General features: G+C 49.4%; 1 protein-coding gene across 1 annotated transcript; it reads left to right on the forward strand.

The window, feature by feature from the left end:
- Positions 1-11,752: 11,752 nt before the first annotated feature.
- On the forward strand, positions 11,753-15,608 carry LYRM9 (LYR motif containing 9). The gene is made up of 4 exons (XM_004684872.2): positions 11,753-11,803; positions 11,916-12,056; positions 14,045-14,137; positions 15,327-15,608. Exons 2-4 carry the CDS (start codon positions 11,931-11,933, stop codon positions 15,342-15,344), a joined length of 237 nt encoding a protein of 78 aa, XP_004684929.1. The 5' UTR covers positions 11,753-11,803; positions 11,916-11,930; the 3' UTR covers positions 15,345-15,608.
- Positions 15,609-15,625: the final 17 nt, after the last annotated feature.

Below are 15,625 nucleotides of genomic sequence, written 5' to 3' on the forward strand. Positions count from 1 at the left end.
GCCGGCGTGGTGTCGGGGGCCGGCTAGGCGCGTGGAGCCTCGGCTGGACGTAGCGGGCGCCTTTCCCGCGTGCAGCAGAAAGCCGGGCGCGCCCGGGCCAGCTGGAGGAGAGGAGGAGGCCCCTGGACGCAGGGAGAGGGTGGGGGCCCCAGGGACCGCTGCGAAGCCCGGCCGCCCGGACTACCGCTGACAAGTTCTTCGTCCGGCCCGCGTCTCGACGATTAGCTTCAGTTTGCCGTGTTTAAAAAGCCGGCATGGCCGCTCTAGGCTTATTCCACGGGAGCACCCGTGAACGCGCTCACCTGGAGTGGCTTACGTGTTTTGGTTGGTGCTGCTTCTGCAGAATAGATTAGGGCACCCCCAGGCCCCCTGAGCCATGTGCTAAGGGGTTCCTAGCTTTGATCTGTTGTTTGCTTTTAGATAGCACAGGGTTTGCTCAGTTGGCAGTTGAATGTCTTTTATTGTATTTACAGAGGTGTGTATCGGTCACCATAATCAATTAGAGCATTATTCCCCCCCTCCCAACCCCCACCATAAAAAACCCCTCCTCTGTCACCTGCACAATCTCCCATTCGCCCCAGCTCAGGGCAGCCATTTGTCTCCCAGTATCTACAGATTGGCCTGTCCTGGACATTTCATATAAGTAAAATTGAACAGTGTTTGGTCCTGATGACTGGCTTCTTCACAGTACTGGAGGCTCACCCGTGGTATAGCATGTATCATTGCCTCATTTTATCTTTACATAGTAATATTCCATTGTATGAATGTACCACATTTTATGTATCCATTTACTGATGAACGTTAAAGCTAATCTTAATTCCTCACCCCTACCTAGGCCCTTCTGTATGTGACCCCACCTTTCTGGACAGCATCCTCTTTTCTCGGGTGCTCCCTTCTTTCTGGCTTTCTGGTGTTGTGTGTGTGTGTGTGGGGGGAAGTGGGGGGCTGGCGCGCCCTTCCTCCCTTAGACCTTCATGCTGGCTGCTCTTTTCCTTTACCACTTCTCCATCTTCACCTTCACTTGGCAGAATCCAACTCCTTCAAGTCTCAGATTTCCTGTTCTTTCTCTGGAAAGTTTCTCTGGCCCTCGAATGGACAAGAGAGCCAGATTCCTCTCTGTAGTAATTTAGCAGTAATTGAATAATTGGCATTTCTTGTTCATATATAAGTTTTACTGGAATAGTGGCTGGCTGTTTGTTTTCCTATTTTCTAGAGAATAGTTCAACCCTTTTTGGTTGGAAACACACACGTACCTACTGGGTGTCAGACATAGCCCTGTGTGTATTAGGGACACAGCCACAAATCAGGCAAACTCCCTGTCTTTATGGAGCCCACGTTCCAGTAAGAGAATACAAACAGAAACAACTGGGTTTACGTTGGGTGGTGAAGAGTACCTTGAAGAAATCTAGAAGGGCTACTTGAGTTCTGCCTACACCTGGCAACTGGAGCAGGTGAGCCTTGTGGGCCATGGAGTGGTATGCAAGGGCCAGCAAGGTGGCCAGAGGAAGAGGGAGAGAGGACAAGGAAGATTTGGGAGCGATTACCTCCTGTCCTCCAGCCCAGGGCATGTGTAGAAAGAGCTTGAGTTGGGGGGACAGAGGCAGGTACAAAGCCCAGCTGCTGCCACTCCCCAGTTCTGTGTGGCCTCCTAGTTCTCCGTTTCCCTCCTGTGTACGGCAGGAGTAACAGACTCGCAGGTTAAGTGGTCCCTAGGAAGTCCCTGCTCCCTCACTGCCCCCAGTCTCTGATACCTGGCAGATGTACACTACATTGATTTCTTCTTTTTTCCTCACACCAGTTTGATGTGTTGGAAGGCCACTAGCACAAAGCAGTGTGACATCATACCAGTTGGGTTTGGGGTGCTGGTTGCTCAATTTAAGACCGAGACCATCATGTTTGCATTTTGTACGGCTTTCCTGGTTTTGTTTGGTGGGAGAGCTCAGCCACTTCACTTTAAACTGATAAGAGCTCAGGCAGCTTGAGCCGATGGATGTGAAGTTCAGGTTGGTTCCATAACCTTTGAGACAGCAGGTGTGGTATGAAAAAGCTGGTTCAAGGCCAAAGGATTTGACTTGGAGCCTGGCTTTGTCCTCTGCTGGCTTTGTGACTTCAGGACAGTTTCTTCCTGGCTTTAGTTTTCTTTTTGGTAAATGAGAATCTGTGCATTTATAGAGCTTCTATTATCTTCTGGCACCGATAACTCTGTGGAGAGGTGATGAATACAAGATAGTCTCTGTTCTTTAGAAGCTTCCAGTCAGCAAGGACCACAGAGAGCCAGGTAGAGCAGGAAAAGGCAAAGTATTCAAGCACCTAATATGTGCAAACGCCACTACTAGGCACTTTACATGTTAGTCTGCCGTGTCATCAGTCAGAGAACAGAAATTCTGTTCTCCCATTACAGTGGAGGGAGCAGAAGTCCAAACAAGTTACCCAGGATCACCCAGCTAGTAAATGGCAAACACTGGCTCCTAAATTAGGGTTGTTTGTCTCCAAAACCTGCTCTGTGTGCAGGCATTGTTCTTAGCTGATCACAAGTCACCTCCAGGAGGTGATGTGGAGCTGGATCTTGATGGCTACAAAGGAATTCTGGAGACTAATGAAGAATTCAAGGGAAGAGAAAGATGTTGAAGAGCACAGCATGTTTCACAGAGGCTATTAATAGCAATGGATGTATTGATCGTGGGCACAGAGTCTCTGCTGGGCACCCAGCACCGTGCACAGTGGTTCAGGAGCACTAGTTATGCCTCACAATGATTCTAGATAAGAAATAGTATTAGTTGCCCCCTGGACACAAGTTAAGAAACTTGCCTAAGGGCACAACTGGCAAGCAGGGAGCCAGGATTTGTGTGTGTGTGTGTGTGTGTGTGTGTGTTTTAAGGTTTATTTATTTATGCATACAAAACTGGGGTGCAGACCAGAGGTGCAGGGGCGGTGAGAGGATCCACCAGAGACAAAGCAGGGAACAGAACAGGCAGATTGACAAAGTACTGAGGGGAGCAACAGGCGAGATAGGAGAGGTCTTTCTGCTGTGCTATGTGGGTCACTTCCCTGGCCGGGAATCGAACTTGCACTGAAGAGGCTGCGATAGCTTCACAGTGTTGTGCTTCAAACCATTGCACCACCAGGGAGGGCCCGGAGCCAAATTATCTGATCCCAAAGTGTATGGTCTTAACATTCAAGTTCAGAATGTGGCTAAAATGCAGGAAGTGTGGGAAGAAGGCTAAAGAGAGGAATTTGATGAGGTTTCCCTCAAAACCAGCTTTCAAGAGGTCACGGTAGAAAATGCTCCACAGAGATTTTGGAGAAGGGGCTCTGTGGGGTGGGGTTTTTTAAGGTGTGTCCTTGATGGATCTGTGGGGGATGGACTGGAAAGAAGGGCTGCCTAGGAGGTGTTTGGGGAGACAGTCTTATAAAGCTGCAACTAAGATAGTGCTGAAGGGCATGAAGGCTACACAGAGAGGGACTGGAAGACTTGAGATTGCCGCCCCATTTTGGAGCTGGGGAGAGCAGTACCACTCTTTTTTGCAGCGTTCCCACCAGAAGAGGGATTGCATATTTACACAATGACCTAATTGTGCAGTCTTAACTCAGTGTTTATCATTACTCAGAGGGCATCATTTCTGATTGTTTTCTGTCACTTTTTCATTAAAAAAATATGACTTGGCTCACTTATTTTTAGGTGCCCTATGTTAGGGGGCTTCTAAGGGGCTATAGGTCTGTTTCTCAGCATCTGTGCTGGTGATACCAGCTGGGTCCCAAGAAATTTCCTTTGTGATCTCATTTTCACTCTTATTATGCCATATTCTCCTTTGGATTTCCTGAGAAATTTTAAAGCATTTCCTTTCCTTTGTGTAATAACCTGTGCCTCTCCTCTGCTCCCCCCCCCAACCTCTTCCTTATATGTGGGGGTAAATTGTAGGTGATGTCCTTGGGTTTCTGAAAAGTGTGGTACACGGTTTTATGAAGAAGGTTGGGAACTAGGTACCGGGTAATGGTGCAGTGTGTGCTTTTACGAGTGCTTAGACCTTGCTCCGAATGAGTCCCAGGGAGAGTTCTCTGCGGGGTCCTTTGGCCTGATCTGGGTGGCATTTGGTGGAAAGCTCAGATATACACATATATCTGCATCAAATGGTATTAGAAGTGGGTAAAGGCATTGGTTTTGGCATCAAATCAACTGTAGGTTTGGTTCCAGCCTTATTGTGTGTCAGCCGTGTGGCTTCTGGCAGGTTATTTAATCCATCAGAGCCTCAGTTTCTTCATCTATAAAATGGCGCTAGTGATACTTAACCCATAAGGTTGTTGTGAGGACAAAGAAGTGCTTAATGCTTGCCTGGCACGTATCGACCGCTCTCTGAATTGTAGGTGGTAAGACAGGCCTTCAGCTGTGGGGAAGGCTCTGGTAGAAGAGCGAGGTAATGTGTCAGGCTGTTCATCCCTGTGGTCCAGAGCCTGAGTCCAGGGCCACAAGTGCTAGGTGCTAAGAGGTGTTGCCTGGGCAGCTGCCACTGCTTACAGGAGTTAATCTCCCTCTCATTGTACCAGGTACTATTTGTACCTGGTATGGTATGTACCTGGCCTTTTTTTTTTTTTTGTGCTGAATTGAGTTGGATAACAGCTAGGATCAGGCACCCCAGAGATTGCAATAGATGGTGACTCTGGATGGAACTAATAAAATGCAAATGGAGACATAGGTGGAAGAACAGTTTGTGGAAAAGAGGTGCCTTTGAGCCAAATGCCACAGCCACACGAGGGCTGTGGTCAGAACACAAGAGCACTGTGGGCTTTCTACTGGATAGTATGTTTAAGATGAAATCCATAAAGAGGGGTTGTGTGTGTCCAGAGGAAGGTGAGTAAGATGGGGAAGCATGGAGATGGTAGCCCCTTCAGGCTCACTGACTTGGGAAGAAACAACCTAGACTGGAGTAATTGCCTCTGAATAATCAAAGACTGGACTTGGAAGGTAGATTAGGGGAGACCTTACCCTGCAAGGGAAGAGCCCAGCACAAATGGGTGGAATTTTACAGGGCAGATTTAACTCATGATCAAAAGGACTTTCTGACAGCTTTCTGAATGAAAATGGAGCTCAGCCTGGAGAGGTCATGAGCTCCCTGCCAGGAGGGTCATGTTCCAGCCAGGGATGGAGGGGAGAGAGTGCTTTGATGCCGGATAGGAGAAGGTCGGTTGCAGCACTTGGTTTGTGAACGACTGTCTGCTTTGGATTGTTTTTCTATTCATTGAGGGAACACCTTTCCCTGACAGCCTACTAGGAGTTAAGCAATGCTACCTGTGGAGGTTTTTCTTCCCCCATAACTTTATAATTCATTAAAGACTGCAGGATTAATAGCCAGAACTCAATTCTGATTCAGGAAAAGGTTAATAAATCTTATTTAATCTTTAGTTTAAAAGAAAAAGGGTGCATTTTTTTTTTCTTTAATGCACACAGAACCAACTGAGTCCATGAAATCCGTAAACCTCCCCCAGTCACAGTTTATACCAGGGACTTCCTCTAGTAGGCCACTCTTGTTTTTGACAGAAGCATTAAAAGAGCTCCAGAACATTGTATTTTCCTACTTTTCGTGGCATGGAGGAGGGTGGGTTTATTCTCTCACTTAACTCTCCCATCAGACTTGCCATGACTTGGGCCTGTGTACTTTCACGATCTTAACTTAGTCTTCAAGGCATAGGAAGCGGCCTGAAAGTTGATGGGGTTCGACTGGACACTGCTCTGTTGAGTGACCTCTGTCTGCCAGGCACTGTAGGGGTAACACAGTGACAAAGGAGCGGGTCGTACAGTAACAGAGGAGACAGAGCTAGGAAAAGTGTAGCATGAATGGGGGATTTGGTTGCAGGTGGGATAGAGATTGGCAGTTGATTGGAGAAAGCCTTGAACAAAACACACACACACACACACATACACACACACACACGACCCGTGTGTTCTGTTGACATCATTAAAGAATGTCAAACTAAGGACTCAACAATGAGGTCTGTTTTTGGAAGCTCATTCTGGCTGCAACCAGGGGGAGAATGGAGATGGGGATTCGATAATCCAGGGTAGAGGGTCTGAGAGTCTAACAGAGTCTGGGGAGGAGGAGCCTCCTTTCCTGTCAAGCGGACAGGAGAGTCTACCCCCAGTGCTGCCCCTCCCCACTCTAGTCAGCTTCCACATCTGCAGAATGGAGATGATAATGCCTTGGTCAGAGGGTTGTTGTAAAGAACTATAGTGCCACACTTAGCACAAAGTTGGCTCTCTGGAGAGGTCACATTTCATGATGGCTGGGGTTTAAGGATTTTCTCACCTGCTGGCCTCTCCAGGCTGAGTGACATAGGAAGCAAGTGACATAGGCGGTATTGGTAGCCTGCAGGGAGTTACAGGTGAGGGGGGAGAAGGAGGTTCAGGAGACTGGTAGAGGCTTGGAAGAGATTGGGCTGGGAAGAGAGAGTGTTCCTGCCAGAGTTGATGGCCAGGAGTGCCCTAGGCAAGCAGGAACCTGCAGAGAAGTGGGCCTGGAGTTGAAGTGGGTAGAAGCACAGAGCTATCTGGCCACACTTGGGTCTGAGGGCTTGAGGCAGGGAGAAGGTTATTTTCTCAAGATGGGCAGGGGAGTGGGGTTAGATTTGGTGTTTATTCAACAAGCATTTATGGAGGCATCCACTCTGTGGCTAGTGCTGTGAAGTCCCTGGTGTAAACTGGTGTAGGCATTTAGGGAACAGATGAAATGCCTTGGCCTCATGGGCATTTGGTCTGTAGAGATCATGGAGAGAAAAACACTCAGAGCACAGGGTGATGCCTGCTGATTGAAACAGGTATGACACCTGTGGACAAAGAACAACGGGAGAGAGGGGCTAGTTCTGTGTGAAGGTTAAGAGGGAGTAAATAAAACAACTTATTGAAAGAATGTTAGGAGCTCACAGAATCAAGAAGACTGGAGAACTGGGCAGGAGTCCAGTTATTTCTAGAAGTTCAGGCAGAAGGATCTATAGCGACAAATCTTATCAGGACGAGGCTGCTCAGGACACAGGACTGCTGGGGCCATGGCCTCATCTCAGGCTTTGTTACTTTGTTCATGGACCCTTTTCTAGAGGAAGGGGAATGTTCAATTGGCCCTCCTTGCTTTTCTTGTGGCTGAGAGAGACAGAGCCACTGATGGTAGTCTCAGCAGACCAAAGCCGACAGGGAGAAGTCAGTCCTTGAAAAGAAAGGGGGGGTGGTGAGGGGTGTTAGGAAGAGCCACAGATGTTCACTCGAGGACGAATCAAAGTTCACTTGGAGAGTGGCTAGTACTCCAGGCAACACTCACCCAGGGCTCCAGAGCCAAACTTCCTGGGCTGGAGATCATGGCGTCTGTGCTCCTAGCTCTGTGACCTTGGACACAATTCTGGTCTTTTTGGCCTGTTTCTTTATCTGTAAAAGGCGAGTAAAGGGTATTTGCTCAGAGTCATTATTATTATGAGAGTTAAAATTAGTTGACTCACACGTATTATTTAGGATAATACCTATCACATGATATATATTCTGGAGGGCAACAGTAATAATTGTAAGTAATGGTGGTGATTGTCATTAAAGGAACAATAGGTGGTGTGTCAGCGGGCTTAGCGGGTGGAGGAGGGTTGAGGGAAGAAGCTGGGCTTATAAGAAGGTTTGTAGGTATTGTCAGCTGGGAGTCTTTAAGACTTTGTGCACTAGAAATGGGAAAGCTGTGGAGGATTTTTCCAAAATAACTTTTTGTTTTGAGAACTTTCAAAATACAGAGAAATTGAAATAACAGCACAATATCCACACTTACACTTGCCATCTAAACACAACCATAACATTTTGCCATATTTGCTTTATCATTTTCACTCTTATCTTTCTTCCTTCTGCGTGTTTTTTTCCAGAATCATTTGAAAGTCAGTTGCACCACCTAAGAATAAGGACATTCTCCTATTTTGCCATAATATTGTTACGATGTCTAAGGAAAAGCATGATTACTAATCATTATTGACATTGTCATGTAATGTCTAGCCTGTGGGAATCTTTTAAGTTGGGAGTTAACTAGGCATTTGTGACTGTGTGGAAGATGATTGGAAGGGCTGGTAGATATCATTCCTGTAATCCAGGTAAGAGATGATGAAGCCTAAAAATAAGGATAGGAGAGCTATTTGAAGTGTCAACAGTCTTCCCATGGAATATGGGGACAGGGTGCTAGGTCATAGGGCTTCCAGGAGGAGGTGCCAGACCTCAGAGAAGCACTGAAAGCTCAGATCTGCAGGAAGCAGATGGGGTATTGTAAGTAGGAGTAGAAGGGTTCTTTCAACACGTGGATAATAAATATCTACTGTGATGGATACGTTTATGGGTCAATTTGACTGGACTATGGGGTGTCTAGATATTTGGTCAAACATTATTCTGGATCTGTCTGTGGGATGTTTTGGATGAGATAAGCATTTAAACCAAGACCAAGTTCCCTAGTGTGGGTAGAACTCATCCACTCTTTCGAAGACCTGAATAGAACAATAAACCAACTTTCCCTGGCATAAGAATTCTCTTGCTAAATGGCCTTTTAACTGGGACATTGACTTTTCTTGGCTCTACAGCAGTTTCCAGCCTTCAGACTCGATCTGGGACACTGGCTCTGGAGAAATGGGACTTGCCAGCATCCAAAACCACATGAGCCAATGCCTTATGACAGATCTCTTTATATGCATATATATCTCCTATTGTTTCTGTCTCTGTGCAATACCCTCATATTCTACGTTAGGTATTCTCTCACAGTGCTGAGACCATGACAGGTGAATGCCTGGAGGCTGCCACTCAGGGCTCAGTCTGCCTGGAATCTGCAGCGGTGGTGATGCCCACAAGGGTGGGCAGGGACCAGATCACAAGGGGCTTGAAGCCCAGGGAAAGGAGTATGGATTTTATTCTGTAGGTCAGTGCTTTCCAAACTTTACTACTACTTGTATGATTTTGTCATATCCACATTTCATTTATATTGTTTTCTTGATATTGTTTTATTGTTGATATTGTTTTAAAAATCAAGTGTCTGCCTATATATTTTTGAAATAGTCTTAAGCCATAGCACATATGAAATTTTAGGATTCCCCCCCCCCCATTACACACAAAAATAATAAAAAGCCATTACAGAGAAACGATGTTGGTTTAGATGAAGGTGAAAATAATTTCAGGAATTTGTGTCACGTGAGTGATATAGGGAGTAGGGGTGGATATGAGAGGCAGTAGGCAGGTCACGGCAGGCTGAGGTTTGTTTTAGGAAGACTCACCCTGGCTGCTGAGTGGAGGTTAGCTAGGAAGGCAGGGAGACCTGCTGGGGACTCTTACAGTGGCTCACATGACCTTTGATAGGAGTGTCAGCTGAGGAGGTGAAGTGGAAATAGAGAGGGGCAGAGTTGAGGTATTTAGGGTAGAATTTGATAGGATGTAGAGACAGGTGGCACAGGGATTAAGGGAGAGGAGGAGACAGGCTGACTTTGTGATGGTTTTGGCTTCGTTGCCTGGGAAGATGGAGTTGCCTTTAAGTGGGGCAGGAAGACCAGGTGGGGAGGCTAAGGTCAAGTCCAAGGTGGAGCATGTGCAGGACCAGCACTCCCAGGGCCCTAGGGTCTGACCAGGCCTTAGTATGATGCTGTGAGGTTCACTGTCCCCTAAATAATAGCAAGCCCACACTTTAAATTAAATTAAAACATTTTTAGGTTAGCTCATTTGAGTGGACCCACACATGCATTCCCTGCCAGTTATTACTGAGAATGACTAAGTATTATAATTGAGCTGAAAATAATCTCCCGCCCATACTTGCTGGGTTGGTTTCTAAGTATTGCTTGGGTTTTTAAGTAATGAAACAAAGTTGTGCTCTTTCCAAGTGTTAATTTTGAAGACTGCAGATGGTAACCATCTGTTACATGACTAGGATTTTACAATATTTGATTAGCACTTTATATAGTTTGGGGAAACCTGCCAGTGGAGTCCGCCCATCAGGTTGGGTGCTAGGTCCTCTGTGGCAACCCTTGGAGGTCTTTGTCTCTATGGGACTCCCCACTGCTTGTTCGGCCAAAGTGTGGCTAGTTGGAGTCGCAGGCTGGTATTTATTACAGAAGGACCTTGAGAAGCGCCTCCCTGGTTGCATTCTTCCATCGAGCTCGTCAGAGCTCCTAGAAGAATCAGAGAGGTGAGCCTGTCTGTCTATCAGTTAGGATTCTTTTGGCTGTGGTGACAGAAGAGCACATCCAAACTGCTTTGGCGAAGGGGATTCCTTGGCTCAGATCACTGGCAGTGTAAGGACGGGACGGCCTTCGGGTGTATAGTTTCAGGGTTCAAATGAATTCTTCAGACGTGTTTTGCTCAGGGCCTCAGCTCTGCTGTCTGCTGTGTGGCTTCAGAGGAGGCACAGTGGCGTCGTCCCAACTGGGTCAAGTCTAGAGGGGAAAAAGCTGAGTCCTGTCTGGTCACTCAGCATAGGTGCTGAGAGTCACTGTGACTGGACCAGCTTCCTCCGCGTGTCCACCTGTGAACCAATCCCTGCCACTGCTTGGATGAAGAGCCCTGACTGGCTGGGCCTGGAGTGGAGCCCTGCCCAGGCCCTGTGGGCTGAGATCCCTGAGCACGATCCCATTCAGCCCTGCAGCCTTAGCTGGCTGTTAGCTGAGGGAGGATGGATGGTACCCACTGTGGTGTCAGAGTGGGAGCTCAGAGTACCGGGAGCACTGGCAAATTTAGCTGTGGAGATAGACATTTATTTTTGCCAGGAAGATAACATGTTGGAAATGGAATGAAGGGGCCTCTGAAACCAGCAGTTTATAAGTTTCCTTTCTTAGTTGATAGATTTTGTATGCTGGTTCTCTTTTCTTTTTGAGGGGGAGGGAGTTGTCTTTCTTGTTTTATGTTATTTTAAAACTAAGGCCAGTCACTTAATCATGGTCTTTTAGCTCCTTCTTTTGGAACATAGTGAGTTTCTCTCTCATACAGGAGAAATCTGCACAGAGGAGATAACAGGTTCCATTCAGGCCCGTTCAGTAAACAGGGCACGAAGCACTGCGGCCTGGGCCAGGCTCCACAGGCCTGGCGGCAGATGAATCCCTGGCAGTGTGGGAAGCACTGTGGTAGCTCCATGAACAGGGCATTGTCGCTCCCTGGTGAAGGACAGTCAGGAAGGGCTTTGCAGAAGGACACTGAGCTGGACTTGGAAGGGGGAATGCAAGGTGCCTCCATGCAGGACACGAGGAAGGGAGCTCCATGCCAAGCAGTGGCTTGGACAGAAGGCACTTGCTGGCTTGGACGGTCTGGGAGAACTTCCTTGTGGATCATCATGGAATGAGCCCAGGATGCTGGTTCCAAGGCTCATTTGAACACAAAAGTGGAGGAGACAGGGAGTGACAGGCTGGAGGCAGGGGAACCGGGAGGGATGCTATGGTAGCGGTCCAGGCTGGAGCCTCGGGGGCATCCGTGAAAGTGCAGGTTCTGTGCTGTAGATCTGCTGGGAGCGACTGCATTTCTGATGAGCTTGTGAGTGAAGCCGCTGCTGCTGGTTCAGACCACACTTTAGGTAGGGAGGCCCAGACCTCTGGGCATCCCCAGAATTGCTGCCCAGCCCTCTCCTGCCCCAGTTGTCTGAAGCCGCTGCTTTCTCCATGACTGCAAGGCAGCAGCTTCCCGCTCACCTGCCCTGTCAGAGACACCCCCTCACCCGCAGACTGAAGTTGGTCTCCAGAAAGAAGATGCCGGATGAGGCTGCTCATTTCCCCCTTGGTCCTTGCAGGCCCGCTCCCACCTGAGACTGCTCGACTGAATGCCCACACAGCTCAGGGTCAGGTGCGGGCCCTCCCCTCAGGGCTGCATCAGCCTGCTTCACCATGTCCTGGATGTGGGGGCTGGGGCCAGGCACTCGCTCGATGCCACAGAAGAGCTATTCTATGTTTTCCAGGCACCGGGTCTGCAGATGGCCCCGCTGCCAGGGGCAGAGCTGGTCCAGAGGCCGCTGCAGCTCTACCGCTACCTGCTGCGCTGCTGCCGGCAGCTGCCCACCAGGGGCATCCAGGAGCACTACAGACATGCTGTCAGGCAGGTGGGAACACAGCGCGCTGGGGCCTGGGTGGGCTGGCGCGTCCGCTAAGAGGGGCCGTGTCACAGGGCTGGGGGCAGGGGCAGGGAGGGGTTTCAGTGTGGTCAGAGCCACCAGAAGCCAATGCTGGACAGCCAGCGTCTGTCTGCTGCTGGTTCAGGAGCAGAGATGGCATCGCTCCACACCTCCACCCTGTGCCGGGGCTCGGCTGAAGTTGAGGGAGAATGCACAGGACACATTTGGTCAGGCAGCCCGGCCCACATGCAGCCTGCATTTCGTCATGAGGAAACACCAAGCAGAGCCGAATCGAGGAGCTGTCTGCCACATGACCGGCCCAGAATCATCAAACGTGTTAATGTCATGAAACATGGAGAAGGGCAGGGGAGCTGCTGTGGTGCACAGGGAGGTGAGCATGTAACGAGTGATCCCGGATCGGATCCTGGACCAGGAAAAAGCCGAGTTACACGGGACACTGCTGGGAAATGCAGATTGAGGGCTGTGGACCAGCTAATAGTGTTGGATCGACGTTCCATTTTGTGAGTTTGGTTGCTGTAGCTATGTAAAAGGAAGCCCTTTCTGAAAGGAAACACACGCGGAAGTGCTGGGGGGTCAGAGCACCATGCCTGAAACTTTAAAATGCTCCCAACATCTTTTACACAAACACATAGAAAGAGAACAGTAAAGCAAGTGTGGCAAGATGCTAACCATTTCTTAGTATTCCCGAAGCTTTTCTGGAGGTTGAAGATTCTTTCCAAATAAAAGGTGAAAAACTAAAATTAATACATATAAAATGTGAAAAGTTAAAAAAAAAAAAGAGTTAGAGAGGGTTGTGAAAACATGGAGTAGGAAGCATTTAGCTGTCAGGAGGTGTCAGGGAGGACCCCTGAGGTGAGCATCGGAAGCACTTGGTAGATGTGTGGGGTCAAGCGTAACAGGGGAGAGGAGGCGCCAGTTCCCCTGAAGGACCCTCAGGGCCATCCTGTTAAGGGGAAGGCTGTCCTAAAGGAACTCTGCAGAGTCTTGTGGACTCCATCCCCTACTCTAGCTTTCTGGACTCTGCCCCTACTCCAGTGATTGGAAACTACAACTCCCAGCAGTACCAGGGAGAGAACTGCGAGGACCCAAGGGCGGAGCTAGCAGGAATTCTGGGACATTTGGGGTATAACTAGGGAGCCATTGTGTCTCTTGCACTCTTGCTCTGGAAATGGCTCTCAGACTTTCAGTTAGTTTGTTACCAGAGCTCCCAGTCAGCCCCGCCAGTAAGATATTCCAGTTGTTGTTTCCTTTTCTTTTCCCCTTTTGTAAGTAAACCCGTTATTGGCCCTTTTGTGTGTGCCTGCAGTACAACTGAATTTCAAGTGCATGGGTGGGACCCCAAGACAGGTGGCCCAGTTCACACTGGGGTGCCCTGTAACAATACCACTGATCCTGCATCTCAGGTATTAGTTACTTCTCAAGGGTGAACACCTGGCCTGATCAAAGCAGGCAGCAGCCCTGCATTGCTCTGTGTGAGGCCTGGCTGGCTTATCTGTAGGCACCTCCTCCATGGCCCCCCCCCTTCCCTACTTAGCTTTCCAGCAGGAGCCAGAAGAAGCCCTGTTCCTCCCAATTGTGAGAGCACGCAGAGATCTCTCTCTCTCTGGTAAAAGCAGGGTCCTGGCAGGAACAAATGAAAAAGAGATGGATGTTTCCTTTAAGCTCCTGCCGCCTGGTAACCTTTAGGCCCAACTTGAATCAGAAGTAACATGGGGGTCAGTCTTCCTTTTCACAACTACACCTGCCCCTCTGGCAGGAGTGTGGGCTATACAGTCAGACCAAGATTCATAGACTGATGTGCTGAGTGACCGGCAAGCCGGGGGCTCTGAAACCCTTTCGCCTGTGGAGTGGGACTGCTGTAACTGTCTGGTAGCGAGAGCATGCTGAGCATGAAATGCTCAGTTGGCCTGGCTCATCATATTGCCTGGTCACCTTTTTTATGCTTAAATTTCCAGAGTTTCCGGGTTCATGCAGATGAAGACAACCCTGAGAGAATCCAGCAGATTATTAAAAGAGCCATCGAAGACGCAGACTGGATCATGAACAAAGTGAGTGCTTGGCTTCTTTCTCTACCAGCATGGGGTGGGGTGGGCGGGGAGTGTCCCTGATGGCTATACTCTCAGTGACCACCAGAGGTCACTCCTGCCCCACGTTGCCGAGCTGTGTCAGCCTCTGGCCCATCCAGGCCAGCTACTTCAGCTGCTGGTCAGCATTGCTGGTGGTCACCCATGCCCTTCTGGTTGCATTTGTTTGCTGTGAGGAGTGGGGGGAGTCCTCAATCCCTAAAGTCCAGTTTGTCTAAGTGCTGAATAAGCTGATGGGTGGGCAGAAAGAAGAGAACTTCCTTCCTGGAAGTTAGTGTCAAAGCTCCCACAGCCTGAGCAGAAGGCTGGCTTGGTGATAGTGAGCTCCCTATCTTGGCAGGTGGTCAGCCCGAGGCTGGGATGTGGAGAAAACCATCAGGTTTGCTGGGTGAAGGGAGGAAGGCAGGAAGCGAAGTGACTGGCCAGCTGTTTCTTACTTACAGGCATTAGAACCACCTAGATTAGTTCCAAGAGGAGGGTGCAGCCCCCCGCCCTGCTTCTAAGCCAGGGTCTCCAGGGCGGGCTCTTTTACTTGTTAAACTCAGTGATTGGATGAGGTGGGTTCTAAGACTCCTCTTCTACCTGAGATGTTTTTCTTGTTGGTCTCCCTGGTAGTGCAGGGGTTAAAGTCTCAGCACTATCAAGCTATTGCCCGTCACTGTGCTGGAGTTCAATCCCTGGCCAGGGAGGAGACCCACGTGGCCCAGCAGACCTCTCCTGACCTGCCCGCTGCTCCCCTCAGCAGTGCATTTCAGTCAGTCCTCCTGTTCTGCGCCCCACTCTGTCTCTGGTGAATCCTCTCACCACCCCACCTCTGGCCTACACGCATAGCTTGAATACATAAATAGATAAAAAGAAATATTTAAAAGAAGACTCAGCCAAGCAAAGGATAGACTTGCCACAGCGTTCAATTCTCCTTCTCCAGTTTCCTTCTTACCCTCCTTCCCCTGGCCACATCAGCTTTCCTTTCCACCAGAGAAGAAAGGGCGTCGAGGCGCCAGCTACAAGCCTGTGGCCGGGTCGCCTCACCCCTGAGCCCCAGCGAGCCCTTCTGGAGGCGCCTGTGGCTCACTGACGCAGCTCTCCGCACTCCTGGGTCCTGCCTCCCCTTTCGTTTCCCTCACCATCTGCCAGTGGTCTCTCTGTCTTGCAGTATAAAAAACAGAACTGAGCCCCCAGGCCGGGAGCGCGAAGCTGTCTACGACATGGAAGTGGACAGGCCTCTCTCCTGGAACTAGCCAGCAGCAGCAGCGTGGGACCGACCATTGGCGCTGCTGGCCGAGACAGGAAGGCAGGAGGAGAGGCTCAGGCGGCTCCTCTCCCTTGCCTGCGGCCCAGCCTCCCGCGTGCTTGTCCTTCTGCCGCTTATGACCTTATGACGTGAGATGAGGGGTGGGGGGAGGGCGCGTGTTTGCGGTGCTCTGAGAGAGACTGACCGTGGACGCCACCCTC

Source organism: Condylura cristata, unplaced genomic scaffold (assembly GCF_000260355.1).
Source record: "Condylura cristata isolate star-nosed mole 26May11 unplaced genomic scaffold, ConCri1.0 scaffold00017, whole genome shotgun sequence".
In the NCBI taxonomy this organism is placed as follows: Eukaryota; Metazoa; Chordata; class Mammalia; order Eulipotyphla; family Talpidae; genus Condylura; species Condylura cristata.